This window comes from Neofelis nebulosa, chromosome 2 (genome assembly GCF_028018385.1).
Source record: "Neofelis nebulosa isolate mNeoNeb1 chromosome 2, mNeoNeb1.pri, whole genome shotgun sequence".
Lineage (NCBI taxonomy): Eukaryota > Metazoa > Chordata > Mammalia > Carnivora > Felidae > Neofelis > Neofelis nebulosa.
Genome location: NC_080783.1, coordinates 128,876,459 through 128,894,378, shown reverse-complemented (window position 1 = coordinate 128,894,378; position 17,920 = coordinate 128,876,459). Strand labels below are relative to the sequence as shown.

At 57.8% G+C, this 17,920-nt stretch overlaps 2 protein-coding genes across 8 annotated transcripts in view; one reads left to right on the top strand and one right to left on the bottom strand.

Moving 5' to 3' along the window:
- Positions 1-15,453, top strand: part of CELSR2 (cadherin EGF LAG seven-pass G-type receptor 2) — a 27,009-nt gene extending 11,556 nt beyond the window's left edge. The window contains exons 5-34 of one of the 3 annotated variants that reach the window (XM_058716299.1): positions 163-251; positions 628-785; positions 1,213-1,376; positions 1,530-1,655; positions 2,020-2,186; positions 2,467-2,754; positions 2,838-3,012; positions 3,247-3,388; positions 3,547-3,667; positions 4,067-4,250; positions 4,427-4,528; positions 5,167-5,261; positions 5,476-5,685; positions 6,169-6,352; positions 6,453-6,581; positions 6,668-6,848; positions 7,009-7,176; positions 7,275-7,401; positions 7,516-7,716; positions 8,055-8,229; positions 8,550-8,662; positions 8,793-8,872; positions 8,960-9,086; positions 9,177-9,299; positions 9,923-10,050; positions 10,509-10,597; positions 10,703-10,897; positions 11,025-11,195; positions 11,343-11,577; positions 12,041-13,646. In XM_058716299.1, the coding sequence (XP_058572282.1) occupies positions 163-251; positions 628-785; positions 1,213-1,376; positions 1,530-1,655; positions 2,020-2,186; positions 2,467-2,754; positions 2,838-3,012; positions 3,247-3,388; positions 3,547-3,667; positions 4,067-4,250; positions 4,427-4,528; positions 5,167-5,261; positions 5,476-5,685; positions 6,169-6,352; positions 6,453-6,581; positions 6,668-6,848; positions 7,009-7,176; positions 7,275-7,401; positions 7,516-7,716; positions 8,055-8,229; positions 8,550-8,662; positions 8,793-8,872; positions 8,960-9,086; positions 9,177-9,299; positions 9,923-10,050; positions 10,509-10,597; positions 10,703-10,897; positions 11,025-11,195; positions 11,343-11,577; positions 12,041-12,062 (4,469 nt within the window). In that variant the 3' untranslated portion in view covers positions 12,063-13,646. Of the gene's footprint in view, positions 1-162; positions 252-627; positions 786-1,212; positions 1,377-1,529; positions 1,656-2,019; positions 2,187-2,466; positions 2,755-2,837; positions 3,013-3,246; positions 3,389-3,546; positions 3,668-4,066; positions 4,251-4,426; positions 4,529-5,166; positions 5,262-5,475; positions 5,686-6,168; positions 6,353-6,452; positions 6,582-6,667; positions 6,849-7,008; positions 7,177-7,274; positions 7,402-7,515; positions 7,717-8,054; positions 8,230-8,549; positions 8,663-8,792; positions 8,873-8,959; positions 9,087-9,176; positions 9,300-9,922; positions 10,051-10,508; positions 10,598-10,702; positions 10,898-11,024; positions 11,196-11,342; positions 11,578-11,897; positions 13,647-14,676 lie in introns of those variants that run through there. The other 2 variants (XM_058716298.1, XM_058716297.1) reach the window with 2 other exon arrangements.
- PSRC1 (proline and serine rich coiled-coil 1) overlaps positions 13,521-17,920 on the bottom strand; it is a 6,659-nt gene continuing 2,259 nt past the window's right edge. For 3 of the 5 annotated variants that reach the window (XM_058716308.1, XM_058716309.1, XM_058716310.1), the window contains exons 6-8: positions 17,622-17,870; positions 17,222-17,315; positions 13,521-13,956 (exon numbers count right to left, since the gene is read on the bottom strand). In XM_058716308.1, coding sequence (XP_058572291.1) covers positions 13,773-13,956; positions 17,222-17,315; positions 17,622-17,870 — 527 coding nt within the window. In that variant the 3' untranslated portion in view covers positions 13,521-13,772. Of the gene's footprint in view, positions 13,957-16,189; positions 16,798-17,212; positions 17,316-17,621; positions 17,871-17,920 lie in introns of those variants that run through there. The other 2 variants (XM_058716312.1, XM_058716313.1) reach the window with 2 other exon arrangements.

Genomic DNA, 17,920 nt, shown 5'->3' with positions numbered 1-17,920 from the left:
CCCATGTCCTTGCCCATCTCCCAAAGGCCCTATGTGTCGTGGCCCCTGACCCCAAGCCACATGCCCTCCCAGCCCAACCTGGGCCCAGTCCCAACTGTGAGCACACCCTCCCCATTCCCAGCCCTCATCTGACGTCCCAGCTCACCTGGGTCCTTTCCCCAGGGGAGTCGACCACCACTGTGTCTCCATTCGTGCCCGGAGGGGTCAGTGACGGACAGTGGCACACAGTCCAGCTGAAGTACTACAATAAGGTGAGTGTGGGAGGGGGTCAAGGAGCTGGAGGGTCCTGTCCTTGGCTCAGGTGCTCAGATCTAGGTGGTGCTTCATCCAGGGGGGCTGGTAATGGGTGGCACTTCTGACGGAAGGGGGGGGGAAGGGGGTAGGAACTTGCCACTTTGCCGGGGTGTCTCCCTTCCACCCGGCAGTACTAGATGTCCCCTGTCCTGTTAGGCACACACTCCAGCAGACATTGAGGAATGCAGTCGAGCACATATGTCACGTGAACACACGTGTGCACACCTGTATATATGTGTGTACAGAGCGGTGTCAGCATGTGCTGGTGCCTTTGTGCCCGTGAACCTAGTGGGCTTCTTGAACTGTTTCTCTTCTCTGCCCTTCCCTGTCCAGCCACTGTTAGGTCAGACAGGGCTCCCTCAGGGCCCATCTGAACAGAAGGTGGCTGTGGTGACCGTGGATGGCTGTGACACAGGAGTGGCCCTGCGTTTTGGAGCTGTCCTGGGCAACTACTCCTGTGCTGCCCAGGGTACCCAGGGTGGCAGCAAAAAGTGAGCAGGGGAGAGGGCTGAGGGATGGGGTGCAGTGTGGGGCCAGGCAGGGAGGGAAGGTTGAGACAGTGGGCCTCAGGGAGCCCTGAAATGGAAACCAATCCAGATGGCAGCCTTCCCTCATCTTGCTTCCCTTAGCCCCTGCTCAGGCTTCTGCAGAGGTTTGGGTTGGGGAGCGGGAACGGCAAGGTTAGGCGATTAGGGCAGGGTCTCATGGAGCGGTCTGGGGGGTGCGGGGGGGATGGTGGGTGTGAGATGGGAGTGGCTCCAGGTTGGGATGCCCCGCTTTCTCTGTGCTTTCTCCAGGGCCCCTTGGGCTTCTGCCTGGGCCCTTCCTGCCTCTGGCCTGGTGGCAGGGAGAGGGGAGAAGGAAGAGCCAGAAGCTCCCCCGTTTTGCCTCACGTTGCCATCATTTCTGCTCCCGCAGGTCTTTGGATCTGACAGGGCCCCTGCTGCTGGGTGGGGTACCTGACCTGCCCGAGAGCTTCCCTGTCCGCACGCGGCACTTTGTGGGCTGCATGAGGAACCTGCAGGTGGACAGCCGGCACGTAGACATGGCTGACTTCATCGCCAACAACGGCACCGTGCCTGGTACGGGGACCCGGGGCAGGGGCAAGGCCAGGAACCCAGTGCAGAAAGGAGGGCTGGGCCTGGTATGGGGACATGTTGGGGGTTTCAGAGGCCCTTCCGGCTACAGGTTTTCTGTCTGGAGCCCCGACCCGAGCCCCTTTCTCTCCCGTCTAGGCTGCCCTGCCAAGAAGAACGTGTGTGACAGCAATAGTTGCAACAATGGGGGCACCTGTGTGAACCAGTGGGACGCGTTCAGCTGCGAGTGCCCTCTGGGCTTCGGGGGCAAGAGCTGTGCCCAGGGTAGGAGGGGCAGCCAGCAGAGGCTGAGGCCCGAGAGCTGTCAGCAATGCTGGGAACACTGGCAGGGTCGGGGCAGGCGCTGGGCAGGGCCCAGCCAGGCTGGGCTGTAGGTGGAAAAGCGTGTCTGGGCAGAGCCCTGAGAGGGTAGCACTGGAGACAAAGGGCCCAGTCAGAGGCAGGCCTGGGCACAGCATGGGGCAGGCGCAGGACAGGTAAATGCTCTGGAGGGTGGGGCCAACGAGGGGAGTGGGCACTAGGAGGGGCAGTGCCCTGCCTGCCACAGAGCCACCACCTCTGAGCATCATACCCCCTGGGGCACTTGGCTGCTCCACCCCTCAGAATCTGCCTTTATCTGCCTCCTCAGAAATGGCCAACCCGCAGCGCTTCCTGGGCAGCAGCCTGGTGGCGTGGCACGGCCTCTCGCTGCCCATCTCCCAGCCCTGGCACCTCAGCCTCATGTTCCGCACACGCCAGGCCAACGGTGTCCTGCTGCAGGCTGTCACCAGGGGGCGCAGCACTATCACCCTGCAGGTGATGCAGGGAGGGGGTAGTGACCAGGGCTGCTGTAGCCTCCAGGGGGCTGGTCAGAGATGGCTGGGCGGGGTCTATTCTTGTCCCCAAGGAAGAGGCCGCTAGAGCTGTTTGTTGGATCACTGCTGCCATCTATTGGCCCCAAGGGAAAAAACACCTTTTCTTCTCTGGCCTCAGCTGGGCAGTAGGATGGGTTTGGTGGTCCAGGAAGAACGGCAGTGGGCTAGAAGAGATGATTAAGGCAGTCTGCTGACCCTCTTTTCTTTTCTCCTGCTGCCAGCTGAGGGAAGGCCATGTGGTGCTGAGTGTGGAGGGCACAGGGCTCCAGGCCTCGTCTCTCCAGCTGGAGCCAGGCCGGGCCAATGACGGCGACTGGCACCGTGCACAGCTGGCGCTGGGAGCCAGTGGGGGCCCTGGCCATGCCATCCTGTCCCTTGACTACGGGCAGCAACAGGCAGAGGGCAACCTGGGCCCCCGGCTGCATGGGCTGCACCTGAGCAACATTACAGTTGGGGGAGTGCCTGGGCCAGCCGGTGGGGTGGCCCGCGGCTTCCGGGGCTGTCTGCAGGTGAGCCTCCTCCCCTGCCTCCCAGTCCTCACCACCTGGAGGCCTGCTCCACAGAGGGCCAATACCGCTTCCGTCCCTCCCAGGGTGTGAGGGTAAGCGAGACGCCCGAGGGGGTTAGCAGTCTGGATCCTGGCCGTGGGGAAAGCATCAATGTGGAGCCAGGCTGTAGCCTGCCGGACCCCTGTGACTCGAATCCGTGTCCTGCCAACAGTTATTGCAGTGATGACTGGGACAGCTATTCCTGTAGCTGTGATCCAGGTATGCTAGGGATCCAGGGAAATGGGGCAGGTTGGTGGGTGCCCAGGGTCTCATTTCAGCTCTGCTGTGTGACCTGAGGTGGGTCATATGACCTCTCTGAGCCTTGTCTCCTGCACTGCAAAGCCATAGCCAGCTGGTATGATTCTCAGACTGGAAGGTGGTGGATGAAGGCAGGTTTGAAGAAAGTGCCAGGGGAGGGTGGGCTTTGAGTCTCTCTCATCCTTATGGTCCCAGGTTACTATGGCGACAACTGTACTAACGTGTGTGACCTGAACCCGTGTGAGCATCAGTCCGTGTGTATCCGAAAGCCCAGTGCCCCCCACGGCTACACCTGCGAGTGTCCCCCAAATTACCTTGGGCCATATTGTGAAACCAGGTAAGTGGACCACGGCATGACCGTTGCCTGTCTCTGGGGTGTCCCTCAGAGCACCATGAACCTGGGTGAGCCACAGCCACAGTCAGAAGGGCCACACAAGGCTGCACCAGACAAGGATGGCAGAGGGAGCTTATGTCCGCCTGGGCTCCTCTCTGCAGGATTGACCAGCCTTGCCCCCGAGGCTGGTGGGGACACCCCACGTGCGGCCCGTGCAACTGTGATGTCAGCAAAGGCTTCGACCCAGACTGCAACAAGACAAGCGGCGAGTGCCACTGCAAGGTGACAGCCCCCACCTGGCCTCCACAGTGGCCTCCTGGGCCCTTAAGTGGAGAAGGCCTTACTGCAGAGAGAGCTCAGGGCTGTGTGCCCTTGCTCTGACGGGGTGGACAAGTGGCCCTGTGCTCTGATGTGTCTGGGGTGTGGGGGACCCAGGATGGATACTCTACCAGTGAACTCTAGGCTGGCCTCACTGGTTGTTTGCAACCAGTTCTGACTGGTTGGCATCTCACTGATGGGCTAAACTGCAAATTGTTACCAGTTAAATATTTTGAATACCATTCCTGGGGGGACCTGAAGTCAGCGAGCCTCCCTCCAGAGGGGCCACAGCTGAAAGGATCCATGAGCATCCAGGAGAGAGAGCCTGAGCCAGTGACCCGCATCCTCTGTCCCCCCTCTCAGGAGAACCACTACCGGCCCCCTGGCAGCCCCACTTGCCTCCTCTGTGACTGCTACCCCACGGGCTCTTTGTCCCGCGTCTGTGACCCCGAGGACGGCCAGTGTCCATGCAAGCCAGGCGTCATTGGGCGCCAGTGTGACCGCTGTGACAACCCTTTTGCTGAGGTCACCACCAATGGCTGTGAAGGTGGGGCTCCCATGCTGGGTCGGTGGCTCTCCTGCTGTGTGCCAGGTCCCGATGTCCCAGGGATGCCAGGAGCAGGGGCTGGTTGCAGTCCTGAGGCTGCTGAGGGCGGGCTGGGAGCCTGAGCAGAGCTGCAGGGGGACAGCTACTCCTGGGTGACCCTGTGTGTTTCCTTGCAGTGAATTACGACAGCTGCCCACGGGCCATCGAGGCTGGGATCTGGTGGCCCCGTACCCGCTTTGGACTGCCTGCTGCTGCTCCCTGCCCCAAAGGCTCCTTTGGTAGGTGCTGGACTTGGCCTCTCATCACTAGGACTGGCTGCAGATCCCGGGACCTCTCTCTGGTCTCCAGGTCCTGGAGACTCCATGTCCCACACTGTTGCTCTGCTCCCAGGGTTGCCGGGATGAAGGCAACCTACATCCTGAATTCTTAACAAAAATGCTGAAACACCTGCCGTGTGCAGCCACAGTGACGGGTATAGAGATTCAAAGATGAATCACAGAGGGTTCTTTCCCATCCTCAACTCACCACCTGGAACAGGAGTTATGCCACTAGAAAGGCAGTCTGGGGAGTAGGGGCTGTTGGGTGCTGTTCCAGGGGACCCAGCCCCAGTCCTGGTCCTTGGACTGAGATGATGAACAGAGTTCGTAAGCAGAGAGTGGCAGAGAGCACAAGGTGCAGAGGGACAGCGATGTCTAGGGACTTGAGGAGAGTGTGTGCCCTGTGCTCCTGCATCCTTGTTTGGGCCCATCTTGCAGGGGTTTCTTACTCTTCTCATCTGGGCTGCAGGAGGGCAGGGCCCTTGTTTGCTTGTCTCCTGTCTCTGGCCCATGAGGTCCTGGCACCCGGGAACTCTGGCAGGTCTGGGAAGCATCCTGTATCTGTCCTGAGGCCTGCCATCTGGGCTTCCTTCCCCCAGGGACTGCCGTGCGCCACTGTGATGAACACAGGGGGTGGCTCCCCCCAAACCTTTTCAACTGCACATCAGTCACCTTCTCAGAGCTGAAAGGCTTTGTAAGTGAACCTCCTCTTTCCCCTCACTGCTTCTAGCTTTGAGAAAAGGGCTTTTGGAATTCCAACCCCAGGGTACCCCCCACTGGGAGTGGCCGTTTCTCCCTTTTCCTGAGGCCCTTTTACTCCAGAGTTCCAGTCCTGCCCTCTGGGGACCTCACTGCTATCCTCCTGTGCTGACCTCCCGCCATCCCTGTCCTGTCTGGCTCCATCCTAGGCTGAGCGGCTACAGCGGAATGAATCAGGTCTGGACTCGGGACGCTCCCAGCGGCTGGCTCTGCTTCTGCGCAATGCCACACAGCACACGGCTGGCTACTTTGGCAGTGATGTCAAGGTGGCCTACCAGCTGGCCACACGGCTGCTGGCCCATGAGAGTGCCCAGCGGGGCTTTGGGCTGTCTGCCACGCAGGATGTGCACTTCACCGAGGTGGGGCTTGGATGGGGCAGGGCTGGCTGGTTAGATGGGGGTCATGGTGAGTGAGCCCGTTTCTGGGGCAACCTGAGGGCTGAATGGGGAACACTCTCCATCCCTGCCTTTGGGGACCTCCCAGTTGGCATGAAGCCTCCGGGAGGTCCCTCGAGCCATGGAATTTAGAGCATCTCCTTCCAGCTCTTTTTCTAGTAAGGTGCTAACAGAAGCTAATGTTTGTATTGGGGCCTGGCCTGACCAGGTTCCTCGGAGCAGAGGCCTTGCCCACCTTGCCAGGCTGGGGAGGAATCAGCATCTAGCCATGTGTGTGGGTCCAGACACAGGGCTTGGGAAGCTCCTAGTTCCAGAATGAGGAGGGAAGGTTTGAAGGAGCGGCATGGTTGGTGTGGGCAGCCAGGGCTGGTCGAGGCACAAGTGGGGCCCGGTGGTGGGGATAAAAAGGTATGGGGCTGCAGCCCACTGTGACCATGCCTACCCCAGAATCTGCTGCGGGTGGGCAGCGCCCTCCTGGATGCAGCCAACAAGCGTCACTGGGAGCTGATCCAGCAGACGGAGGGTGGCACGGCCTGGCTGCTTCAGCACTACGAGGCCTATGCCAGTGCCCTGGCTCAGAACATGCGGCACACCTACCTGAGCCCCTTCACTATCGTCACGCCCAACATCGGTGAGGCTGGGTCAGGGAGGGGGCTGTGGAAAGAGGCCCTGGGCAAGGTGGCTGTGCTGGGGGCCTGACCCAGGGTCTGACCTGTGACCCTTCTCCCTAGTCATCTCTGTAGTTCGCCTGGACAAGGGGAACTTCGCTGGGGCCAAGCTGCCTCGCTATGAGGCGCTGCGGGGGGAGCGGCCCCCTGACCTGGAGACGACAGTCATTCTGCCTGATTCTGTCTTCAGAGGTCAGTGGGGAGCCAGAGGGTGGGTCAGGGGCCAGGCTGGGGCATCTGTGCGGGGCCCAGCTGAGTGGACAGTGTTCCGGTCCCAGAAACACCCACCGTGGTCAGGCCCGCGGGCCCTGGAGAGACCCAAGAGCCAGAGGAGCTGGCTCGGCGTCAGCGGCGGCACCCAGAGCTGAGCCAGGGTGAGGCTGTGGCCAGCGTCATCATCTACCGCACCCTGGCCGGGCTGCTGCCCCATAACTATGACCCGGACAAGCGCAGCCTGAGGTGAGCAGCTGAGGAGACAAGGGGTGGGTGGGATGCAGGTTGGGTGGGTGAGTGCTGAGGCACAGAGAGGCCAGGGGTCGGGGCATGTCCAACTGATGATGGGTGTTCCCTCAGCCACGGGACTGCCATAGTGACTGTGTACCTGCCTGTTCTTCATCAGAGTCCCCAAACGCCCTGTCATCAACACGCCCGTGGTGAGTATCAGCGTCCATGACGATGAGGAACTTCTGCCCCGTGCCCTGGACAAGCCAGTCACGGTGCAATTCCGGCTGCTGGAGACGGAGGAGCGCACCAAGCCCATCTGTGTCTTCTGGAACCATTCCATCCTGTGAGCCTAAACTGCCCTTCCCCCAAGGCTTTGGGCGGAGAGCCAAGCCCCTGGGTGCCTTACACTCCTGGTCCCCTGCCCCTGCCTCCCTCATGCAGAGTCAGTGGCACAGGTGGCTGGTCAGCCCGAGGCTGCGAGGTCGTCTTCCGCAATGAGAGCCACGTCAGCTGCCAGTGCAACCACATGACGAGCTTCGCCGTGCTCATGGATGTATCCCGGCGAGAGGTTGGACCCCCAGGGGGCAGCCGCGGAGCTAGGGGTGGGAGCCCAGGGCACTGGGCTGGATTCTTAGGCCCTGCCCTTCCTAATTCTCCTGGCCTCTTGCCACCTGCTCTGCAGAATGGAGAGATCCTGCCGCTGAAGACACTGACATATGTGGCCCTAGGGGTCACCTTGGCTGCCCTGCTGCTCGCCTTCCTCTTCCTCACTATCCTGCGTGCCCTACGCTCCAACCAGCATGGCATCCGACGGAACCTGACTGCTGCTCTGGGCCTGGCCCAGCTGGTCTTTCTCCTAGGAATCAACCAGGCTGACCTCCCTGTAAGATTTCTCCCCTCACCCGGAGATCGTCCACAACTTCTAGTCCTATGAAACTTCCTATGAGTCCTCCTCAGCTCCCCAGTCCCTGCTTCTGCAGCAGGAACTCAGACAGAGCCCAGTCCAGCACCCAGCCCATGGTTTCCTCTTCTCCAGCTCCCCCTCACCTCCCCCTACCGCCCCCCGACTGCCCCCACCCCTGCTGCCGGCATCCTAGGAGTACCTTCCTCTGGCCCACACTTCCCGAAGCACCACCTTACACCCAGGCCCTTCCCCTGACAAGACAGAATCCACACTCTGGGTGTGCCCTGGTCACTGACCGGGCATGGCTGGGTCCCCAGTTTGCTTGCACAGTCATCGCCATCCTGCTGCATTTCCTGTACCTCTGCACCTTCTCCTGGGCCTTGCTGGAGGCCTTGCACCTGTACCGGGCACTCACTGAGGTGCGCGACGTCAACGCTGGCCCCATGCGCTTCTACTATATGCTGGGCTGGGGTGTGCCTGCCTTCATCACAGGTACCTCCCACCCCCTTCCCGGGCCTGAGGTTCTGCATCCCTAGGCCCTGGGTCCACCTTCATGCCACATTCTCCCCACCCACATCCCAGTCCCAGAGGCCCCATACCCCCATGACCCAGGCTGAGTTCTCCGTAGGCATGCCTCTCAGTCCTTGAGGCTCCCCACCAGGGGCTGGGTCCCCCATCCTGGACAGGTCGGCATGGACACATGGTGGGTGGAACCCTTTGTCCTCTGCACCTGGCCCTGTGAGCCCATTTGACACCTGACTGGTGTCAAGGCCCTACCACCCCTTCCCCTGCTGTTGTCACCATACCCCCAGGTCTAGCCGTGGGCCTTGACCCTGAGGGCTATGGGAACCCTGACTTCTGCTGGCTCTCCATCTATGATACGCTCATCTGGAGTTTTGCTGGCCCTGTGGCTTTTGCTGTCTCGGTAGGTGCTAGAAAGTGGGCTGGGGGTGAGCAGGCTGAGTGTGTCCCCATTTAGGAATGGGGAAACTGCTGGGCCCCCGCAGAGTTGAGTAGAAGCTGTCTGTCCCCTGATGATCGCCCTCCCCTGCTAGATGAGTGTCTTCCTGTACATCCTGGCAGCCCGCGCCTCCTGTGCTGCCCAGCGGCAGGGCTTTGAGAAGAAAGGCCCTGTGTGAGTATGGGGTGTGGGTGCCTGGGCAGTGGGCAGGCATCGGTGTGGGAGGCCTCCTGGCCGGGCTCACAGCCTCCCCCTCTCCAGCTCAGGCCTGCGGCCTTCCTTCACTGTTCTCCTGCTGCTGAGCGCCACGTGGCTGCTGGCGTTGCTCTCTGTCAACAGTGACACCCTCCTCTTCCACTACCTCTTTGCTGCCTGCAATTGCATCCAGGTACCTGGCCCAGGCCCATGGAGATGGGGGTGTGAGGCTTGGCCATGGGGTGCCCGATTCCGCACTTAGCTGCTGCCTCTTGCCTGCCAGGGCCCCTTCATCTTCCTCTCCTATGTGGTGCTTAGCAAGGAGGTCCGGAAAGCACTCAAGTTTGCCTGCAGCCGCAAGCCGAGCCCTGACCCTGCGCTGACCACCAAGTCCACCCTGACCTCGGTGAGGGGGCCAGGGATCAGGGACGTGGGATCAGGGAGGTCTGGGGCAGAGAGGAAGAAGCAGAAGGCCCAAGGAGCTTGTTCTCTGTGCTTTTTGCCCCGTTTTTTCTTCATCCTTACATCCTTTCCTGGAAGGAGGAAGGGGTGGTGAGATGGTATGTGTGGCCTGGGAAGAGGAGGACATGGGGGTAGGGAGGAAGGTTTTGACTCAGAAGAGTTGGGTGTAGAGCTAGGAAGAGTAAGGTGAGGAAGTGACCAAGACAGGTGACCCAGTCACGGATGCCCAACATCTGAGAATCCCTCGTGGATCTTGGTAGATTTTCTGTGTCCAGCACATTCTCAGGAGATAATTCCCGGTACCATTTTTTACCAGGAAGCCCTTATATAGCTGAGTCCAGGGTACTTGGCGTGCACAGGGCTGGCCCAGGTACGGCAGAGCTATGGCTACTACCAGGCCCTGATATGGGAGTGGTGGGGGGAGCGGAGATGTGCGGCCTCTCTCTTTCAGACCTGGGCGTGTAGGTGGTAGAACTTAGGGCAGACTCCCTCGGCCCTTCTGCTCCCTGTCCTGGGGCCACCCCGGCCTGCTCCCCCTACCTACTGACCTCTCCATTCCATGCCTAGTCCTACAACTGCCCCAGCCCCTATGCAGATGGGCGGCTCTACCAGCCGTACGGAGACTCAGCAGGCTCTCTACACAGTGCCAGCCGCTCGGGCAAGAGTCAGCCCAGCTACATCCCCTTCTTGCTGAGGTGAGCCCTGGTGACGGGGGCATCCACAAGGAGAGAAGAGTGCTGTGCCTGCTGGAAACCAGGCCAGCCACCTGCTGGGAGTTGAACAGCGCACTTGGTGGCTGGCTGACTGGTGGCAGCTTAAATTAGAAGCAGGAGGGGGGTGCCTGGGTGGCTCAGGCCGGTTGAGCGTCCAACTTAGGCTCAGGTCATGATCTCATGGTTCGTGGGTTTGAGCCCTGCATCGGGCTTCGTGCTGACAGCCTGGAGCCTGCTTGGGATTCTCTCTCTCTCTGTGCCCCTCCCCCATGTGTGCACACACACTCTCTCTCTCTCTCTCTCTCAAAATAAATAAACTTAAACAAAAAAAGAAGTAGGAGGGGCATGGGGCAGGAACAGGGAAACAAGAGAGAGAAAAAAGAATGGGACACTAGGCAAAGGGCTGGGCTGACCCTTCTAACATGGCCTTGTCTTCTCAGGGAAGAGTCCACACTGAACCCTGGCCAAGGGCCCCCTGGCCTTGGGGACCCAGGTAGCCTATTCTTGGAAGGTCAAGACCAGCAGCATGGTGAGAAAAGAAGCCCCTGATGGCCGGTGGGGGGCAGCTGCCTGGCTTTTGTGGAGGGTGTGCAGAGGCAGGTTGGTCAGCCGTGATTTCTCCCCCACCTCCCAGATCCTGACACAGACTCTGACAGTGACCTGTCCCTGGAAGATGATCAGAGTGGCTCTTATGCCTCTACTCACTCATCAGACAGTGAGGAGGAGGAAGAGGAGGAGGAGGAGGAGGCCGCCTTCCCTGGAGAGCCAGGCTGGGACAGCCTGCTGGGGCCTGGCGCTGAGAGACTGCCCTTGCACAGTACCCCCAAGGGTGGGCCGGCGCCAGGGCTTTGGCCTTTGACGGGGGCAACGGGAGGGCAAAGGGCCTGGAATTCTAGGGTAATGAGTTCCTAGCTGTCTGTCTTCTCTGGGCCTTATCAACTTCCTTTCTCCACCAGATGGGGGCCCAGGGTCCGGGAAGGCTCCCTGGCCAGGAGACTTTGGGACCACAGCAAAGGAGAGTAGTGGAAATGGGGCCTCTGAGGAGCATCCTTGGGAGAATGGAGATGCCCTGCCTCGGGAGGGGTCCCTGGGCCCCCTTCCAGGCCCTTCTGCCCAACCTCACAAAGGTGAGCAGGGCATGCCCAGCTGCCATGCTCCCCCATTTGGCAACCTCACAACTCACCTTTGCCCCGTGGCTGGTAGGGCTCTCTAGGGCAGTCCCATGAGCCTACCAGTTGTTCCTCATGGCGCCTGCACCCCCCCTCCCCCCACAGGCATCCTCAAGAAGAAGTATCTGCCCACCATCAGTGAGAAGAGCAGCCTCCTACGGCTGCCCCTGGAGCAGGGCACAGGGTCTTCTCGGGGCTCCTCAGCCAGCGAAGGCAGCCGGGGCGGGCCCCCTCCCCGCCCTCCACCCCGGCAGAGTCTCCAGGAGCAGCTGAACGGGGTCATGCCCATCGCCATGAGTATCAAGGCGGGCACAGTGGATGAGGACTCGTCGGGCTCCGAGTGAGTGAGGCTGGCTGGGTGGGACCGGGCGCAGCCCCTCAGAGGCCCGGCTGGGCTCACAGCTGCTTCCAGGCCTCGCCAGGCTGCTCTGGCAGGCGGTCGGGGGACGGATGGGCTGGCCAGCTGCCTTACTGTGACATGCCCACAGACCATGGTGCCCCATGGGGTCAGCTCAGCCCGCATCGGGCAAAGTGAGGGAGGGTGGGGAGCTGGGGTTGCTTTTCTGTTTCCTTCTCCTGGTGGAAGCTTCTCCCTGTCTTCTCTGCTCCAACTAACCCCCTGTCTGCCTTTTCTGTCACTTTCCTTTCCTGCCTCTCCAGATTTCTCTTCTTTAACTTCCTGCATTAACCCTGGGCCGGTGGTTCCTACACCCTGAGGCTCCCTTACCTTCCCCAGCTGCACTCATGCCCCCACTCCTGTCTTGTGCTCTATCCTGCCCCTGCTCCCCACCGCCTGCCCGCAGCAGCGACGAAACGTCCATCTGAGGAGCCTGGGCCTTGCCGGGAGGGGCGCCCACCCCACCCAAGGCCATCTAGTGCCAACTCCCTCCCCCACCATCCCCTTCACTGCACTTTGGACCCCTGGGGCCAACATCTCCAAGACAAAGTTTTTCAGAAAAGAGGAAAAAAGAATTTAAAAAAGGATCTCCACTCTTCATGACTTCAGGGATTAATTTTTTTTATATGCTGGAAACTGACTCCCCTTTCCCTTCCCAAAGAGGATAGGACCTCCCAGGATACTTCCCAGCCTCTCCTCAGTTTCCCATCTGCTGTGCCTCTGGGAGGAGAGGGACTTTTGGGGGGCCTGCCCCTCATTTGCCATCACCAAAAGGAAAGGACAAAGCCACATGCACCCAAGGGCATCAAGCCCTGCAGGCTGCACCCCGGCAGGCCTCAGTATGGTGAGGGCGTCAAGGTGGAGGGCACTCCTCACTCTGCCTGTGCTGCCCCTCCCAGGAACTGAAAAAAGCCCTGTCTGGTGAGGGGGCAGAAGGACTCCACGCCCCCAGACCCCCAAATGCTGCATGAACACATTTTGAGGGGAACCCGTGCCCCTGGGCGGCGGCCGGGCCACCCCAGCCCCTCTTCTCTCCCTGGACTCTGGCCACGCGCTGCAGTCCAGGCGTTTGCTCAGTTCGCTGACCCAAAAGTGCTTCATTTTCCTGCCTGACCCGCATGGGGAAGGCCAGTCGTGTGTTAAGTTGCGCTTCTTTGCTGTGGTGTGGGTGGGACGGGGAGGAAGAGTAAATCCAGGGCTGGCTTAGTCGCCCCCAGATGTCTAAAGCACAGGTCTCAAGCCTGGGTTCTGGTGTCCACTCACCTACCCCACCCAAGATCAGACGAATCCCACTTTGTCTGACCTGCTGTGGCCTCTGAGACATGTTCTATTTTTAACCCCTTCTTGGAATTGGCTCTCTTCTTCAAAGGACCGGGTCCTGTTCCTCTTTCTCTCCCTCTCCCACGCCCACCCCCAGCTCCCTGCGAAGAGAGAGTTAATATATATTTTATTTATTTGCTTTTTGTGTTGGGATGAGTTCGTGTCCGGTCCCAGGGGGTCTGATGTGGCTGTGACAGGTTGGGTGTGTACCCAGCAATCCTGGCGTGGGGGCCTGAGGCCCTTCCCCTGCTCCAGGCTGTCATCTCCTGCCTCCTTTCCTCCGGCCTCCTCAGTTTTGCCAACTGCAATTCATTTGAGTTACTGTTTATGCTAAGCATGTACTCCTGACTTGTCACTGACTTTCCTCTGGAGCAGGTGGCTAGAAAAAGAGGCTATGGGTGGGGGAAAAAATGTTCCTGTTTCTCACTTGTAAGGCTGGTTTTTGGCTTTTCTGCCATGGATTCTCCCCCTGACCTCTCCCCTCAGCAATTCCTGCAAAGGGTTAAAAATTTAACTGGTTTTTAACTACTGATGACTTAAACAACACAAAGATGCTGGATGCTAACTTGATACTAACCATCAGATTGTACAGTTTGATTGTTACTGTAAATACAGTAGGGTTTTGTGTTTGTTTTTTTCATTTCCCCATACTACTGAATAAACTATAGCTCTGTGCGGGTTGAGCACTGTCATCACGTGCTTCTGTGTGGTACCCTGTCCTTCCAGAGGGCAGCTCTGGAAAACAAGAGCAGGCAGGGCCCTAGGTGGGCCAGGAGGTCAGGGGACTCAGATGCCAAGCAGCCGATGAGCTAGTCCCTCTACCAACACCCCAGCAGTAACCAAATAGCCTCATCAGCACAGAGCCCATGTCCTGGCATGTCCAAGGAAGATGCGGCAGGTGGCAGGAAGGTTTCCTTTTCACCAGGATAGGAGGGACTTGTGTGGCTGGAGAGGCTGCAAACAGCAGGCAGGTTTCCGGTCCAGTCGCTTAGGGGCTGAGTCCTGGGGATAGAATTCAGGAGGCAGGGAGGGCAGAGTTGAGTGGCTGAGTGGCTGGTAGGAATTCAAAGCTCAGTGACTACCTCCTGACTACTTCTCTGGGCCATTTTGTGTGTTTTGCCATTGGAAATGAAGCAGCAGTTCACACTCAAGCCAACTACATGTTCTGCAACATTACTTCTCTTCCCAAGTTTTGTATTTTCTTCAAAGGTCTGTTCAGCAAACTAGTTAGGGAGTTAACATGGGGGCACTAGAGGGTGGGTAGTGATCAAGAGCACAAGCCCTGGGCACCAGACTGACTTAATTTCTTTGCCTGCAAAATGAGGATGGTAAGAGCATCCGCCTAATTGAGCTTTTATGAGACTTAAATGAGTTAGCACATGTAAGGCGCTTAAAACAGTTCACAGTGCAGAGTAAGAGGCCAGTAAATGTTGGCTTCCCTCATTGCTGCTACTGGGCAGGGGCGGGGTTAGAGAGCATAAAGAGACAACTAGAAAGGCGGACCTGAAGGGAAGGAAGGAAGCAGGTAGCTGAACAAGGAAGGCAGCTGTGGCAGGTGGGCCTCCGCCCTCGCTGGCACTGCCTACGGAATGTTGCTTAAGCCGGCTTGGGGCGGGATGGGGGTGGGGGTGGGGGTGGGTGGGGATGGGGTGAGGTGGGGGTTACGAAATTCAAGACTGACCGAGAGCAAAAGGAACATGCCTTGTCCTTTCCGGCCACCAGGTGGCAACAGCACATGGGTCTGCGGCTGGTTTTGTCTCCCAAGCTACACACACGTGCCATCTGCTGGCCACACCTAAGTGCTTGCCTGGGCATGCCGACCTTCCAGCGCTTCTGCCAGAGCCGGGAGTCACCAACAGGCCCTGCTCGCCAGACACCCGCGCAGGACACAGCTGGGGAACACACCTCAGGTTTTCTGGCCTCTGCCAGATTTCTCCAGAGCCAGTCAAGTGTGTTTCCACATCCCCTCCCCCAACTCAATTCTTGGAATCCCAGAGGCTGTAGGAGTTGCTGATAGAGGCTCAGGGAGAGGGGTGAACATCTAGGCAGCTGTCACTGTGATATAGGTGAAATGTGTTACATGAACTTTAAGATCGGCCATAAAAAGGAGAAGACAGCAGTGGAGGGCCTCTGGGGAAGGACATTTCAGTGCCCATGTAGGGTGCTTGTGGGCATATGTATGTGGGGGGCGGGGGACACCAGCTGACACTCCACTCCCTCTGCCCAGTTGCCTATTGCCTTCCGTAAGTCACAGCCTAGCCTTCTAAGAGGGAAGTTGTCTCAAAACTCATAAGGAATTGAATTGGTTCTGGTTGCAAGAGTCAAAGGCTGTGAGTCAAAGGCTTAGCGAAATCTGTTAAATGAGTCTCTGTCATTCATTCAACAACCCCCCACCATCTTGCACTCAAATTTATTTTTTCAATAAATAAATGAAATTCTCTGCCACATACAAATGACAACACTGCAGAGATTTCTAAAACCTAGTGCCAACCCTCGCGTCTAGGAGGGGACATAAGAAGAGAACACCAATTCTAATATACGTGACGAGGTGTTCCAGTATCTTCTACCGAAGCAGTCAGTGAAGCTGAATACCAGGGGACCCATCAAAGGGTCCCCTCATCTCAGTACCGCAGGCTAGATGATGAGGCATTCTCAGAAGGTTCCATTCTCCGGGTGCCTGAGTGGCTTAGTAGGTTAAGTGTCCAAACTCGATTTCGGCTCAGGTCATGATCTCACAGTCTGTGGATTCAAGCTCCGCATTGGGCTCTTCCCTGACAGAGTGGAGCCTGCTTGGGAGTCTCTCTCTCCCTCTATCTCTCTGACCCTCCCTTGCTCCCACTCTCTCTCGCTCTCTTTCAAAATAAATAAATAAACTTAAAAAAAAAAAAAAAAAGGCTTCATTCTCTTGCCAGGAAAGGACACCCAAGCTTAGCAAGCTTAGGCTATGAATAATTGACCAAGACCCTTGATAACCTCACATAGTGTGAATCAAGCTATATTTTACTTGATCTGGACCTTCCAGTAACATAAATCCTGTGAAAAGGCAGCTTGTTCCCATCTAATGCCAACAAAGGGAGGGTGGATAGTCACAGCTGGATGAGCTGCAATCACAAAAGCCTTCGGCCTATTGAGGCCCCAGCCTGGGAGGCTCCTCCTGGCTCCCTCATTGGAATAACACAGGAGTTTACTACGTATTTGTTTGAAATTGGAGCATTTACTTTCACACATACAGAGATTATAAAAATACATTCATTTTATTTTAGAAAAACGCAGATCGATGTAAGCTTATCATAAATTGGCATCTTAAGAGTCACAGAATTCACAGGAAATAAGTTCTAGAGACCAGGTGCCTGCCTCTGCCTCTCCAAACAGGCCTGCATCCAGTAGAGGATGTGATTCAGGACTGTTCCTCAGAGAGCAGGGAGGTTAGCTACAGAGGCCATTCACATGTAAATGTCCAGTGAGCCAAAGCCTGGGAAGAAGATCAAACTCTCTGGGACTGAACACAAGAGTGGGGGTGGAAGAGGACAAACCACTCTCCTGCATTTCTCATTTTCTGCTTGTTAATTTCACTGTTGGGAGGTGACCTCTTTTTCCTAATCCTCTTTCAACCCACAGAGTTTGATTCCCCTCCAGCTCAACCCTAATCCACCCCATCTCCCATCTCTTCACTCCTGGGGCACCAGCCCTGGTGGCATCTTTTCCTCCTGCTCCTGGGCCAGAATCTTCTGGAGTCAGGGCCTGCCTTCCATGAGAGGGCTTGGGAGGTCGAGTAGAGGTGAGTCCAGGCAGTGACTGTAGTGGTTTGCTCCTGAATTTTTGCTTGCTGACTGATCTCTTTACCTAAAGAGTCAGAAGGAAGAACTTGCTTTAAACTGTCCCTCTTCTGGGCTGTCTGGGTGGCTCAGTTGCTTGAGCATCTGACTCTTGATTTCAGCTCAGGTCATGATCCCAGGGTTGTGGGATCGAGCCCTGAGTCAGGCTGTGTGCTAAGCATGGAGCCTACTTAAGATTCTTTCTCTCTCTCCCTCTGCCCCTCTCCCCTGCTCTCTCTCTCTCTAAATAAATAAACAAACTTCCCCTCTTCTTCAAGCCTATTTGTCACCGAGCTGAGTGGAGGTTCCTCAGGGAAGGAAGAAATGGGACTCCCTGACCCTCTAGTCTCCCCTCTTCATTCCCATCTTGCCACACAGGATTCAGGGCTGGTGTGCCTAACAGTTTGGAAGCCTCAGTGACAGGGCAGAGAGAGCATCTCGACCAGTCTTACCTGGTGGGTCCTGGGACTGCCACTTTCCTGGGGGGCTGCAGGTTGCTGCGAGTGGCAGCAGTGATGGGAAGATTTGGCCGCTGGGAAACAGGAACTTGATGGGGGTTAACAAAAGAAATAAGTGAGCAGAAAGTTCAAATGACCCTCCCCGAGTGAGTCTGGGATTAGTGCCTTTCCTCCCACCCAAGGTTACAAAACATAAAGTATTTGAAAACCACAGTTCACACTCTTTGCCCGGGCCCACATCTCTCCTTAGCTCAGTCTCCCCATCTTCAAATTGGGCTGTAATGAAGATGGAGAAAGGGGTCACTGTTCCCAGCTCTGGGAGGGTGCATTCAAGCTGGCCAAGGGTAGGCATTCTTCCTCCTGATTTCCAGCCATTACATCCACTCTTCCTCACCTCTGTGCCCTACAGCACTTGGTCGTGGAAGTCCTTTCCGAGGTGGCAGAGAAGCTGGAGGCAGGGTACCTTTGCTGGGTGGTACACTCCGGCTGGTGAGTGGCATTCGGCTGGCAGGCCTGGGGATGGCAGAGGGAACAGGCAGTCGACTGGAAGGCTTAGCAGCTGCTCCCTGCGGCCGAGAGAGGCGCTGAGAGTTGCCGGTAGGAGGCTGTGGGGCCAAGACTGGTCTGACAGGGGTAGGCGGGCCTGGTGGAGAGGAGATGAGGAATTTTGGGGTCAGCTCCATACCCTCCCTC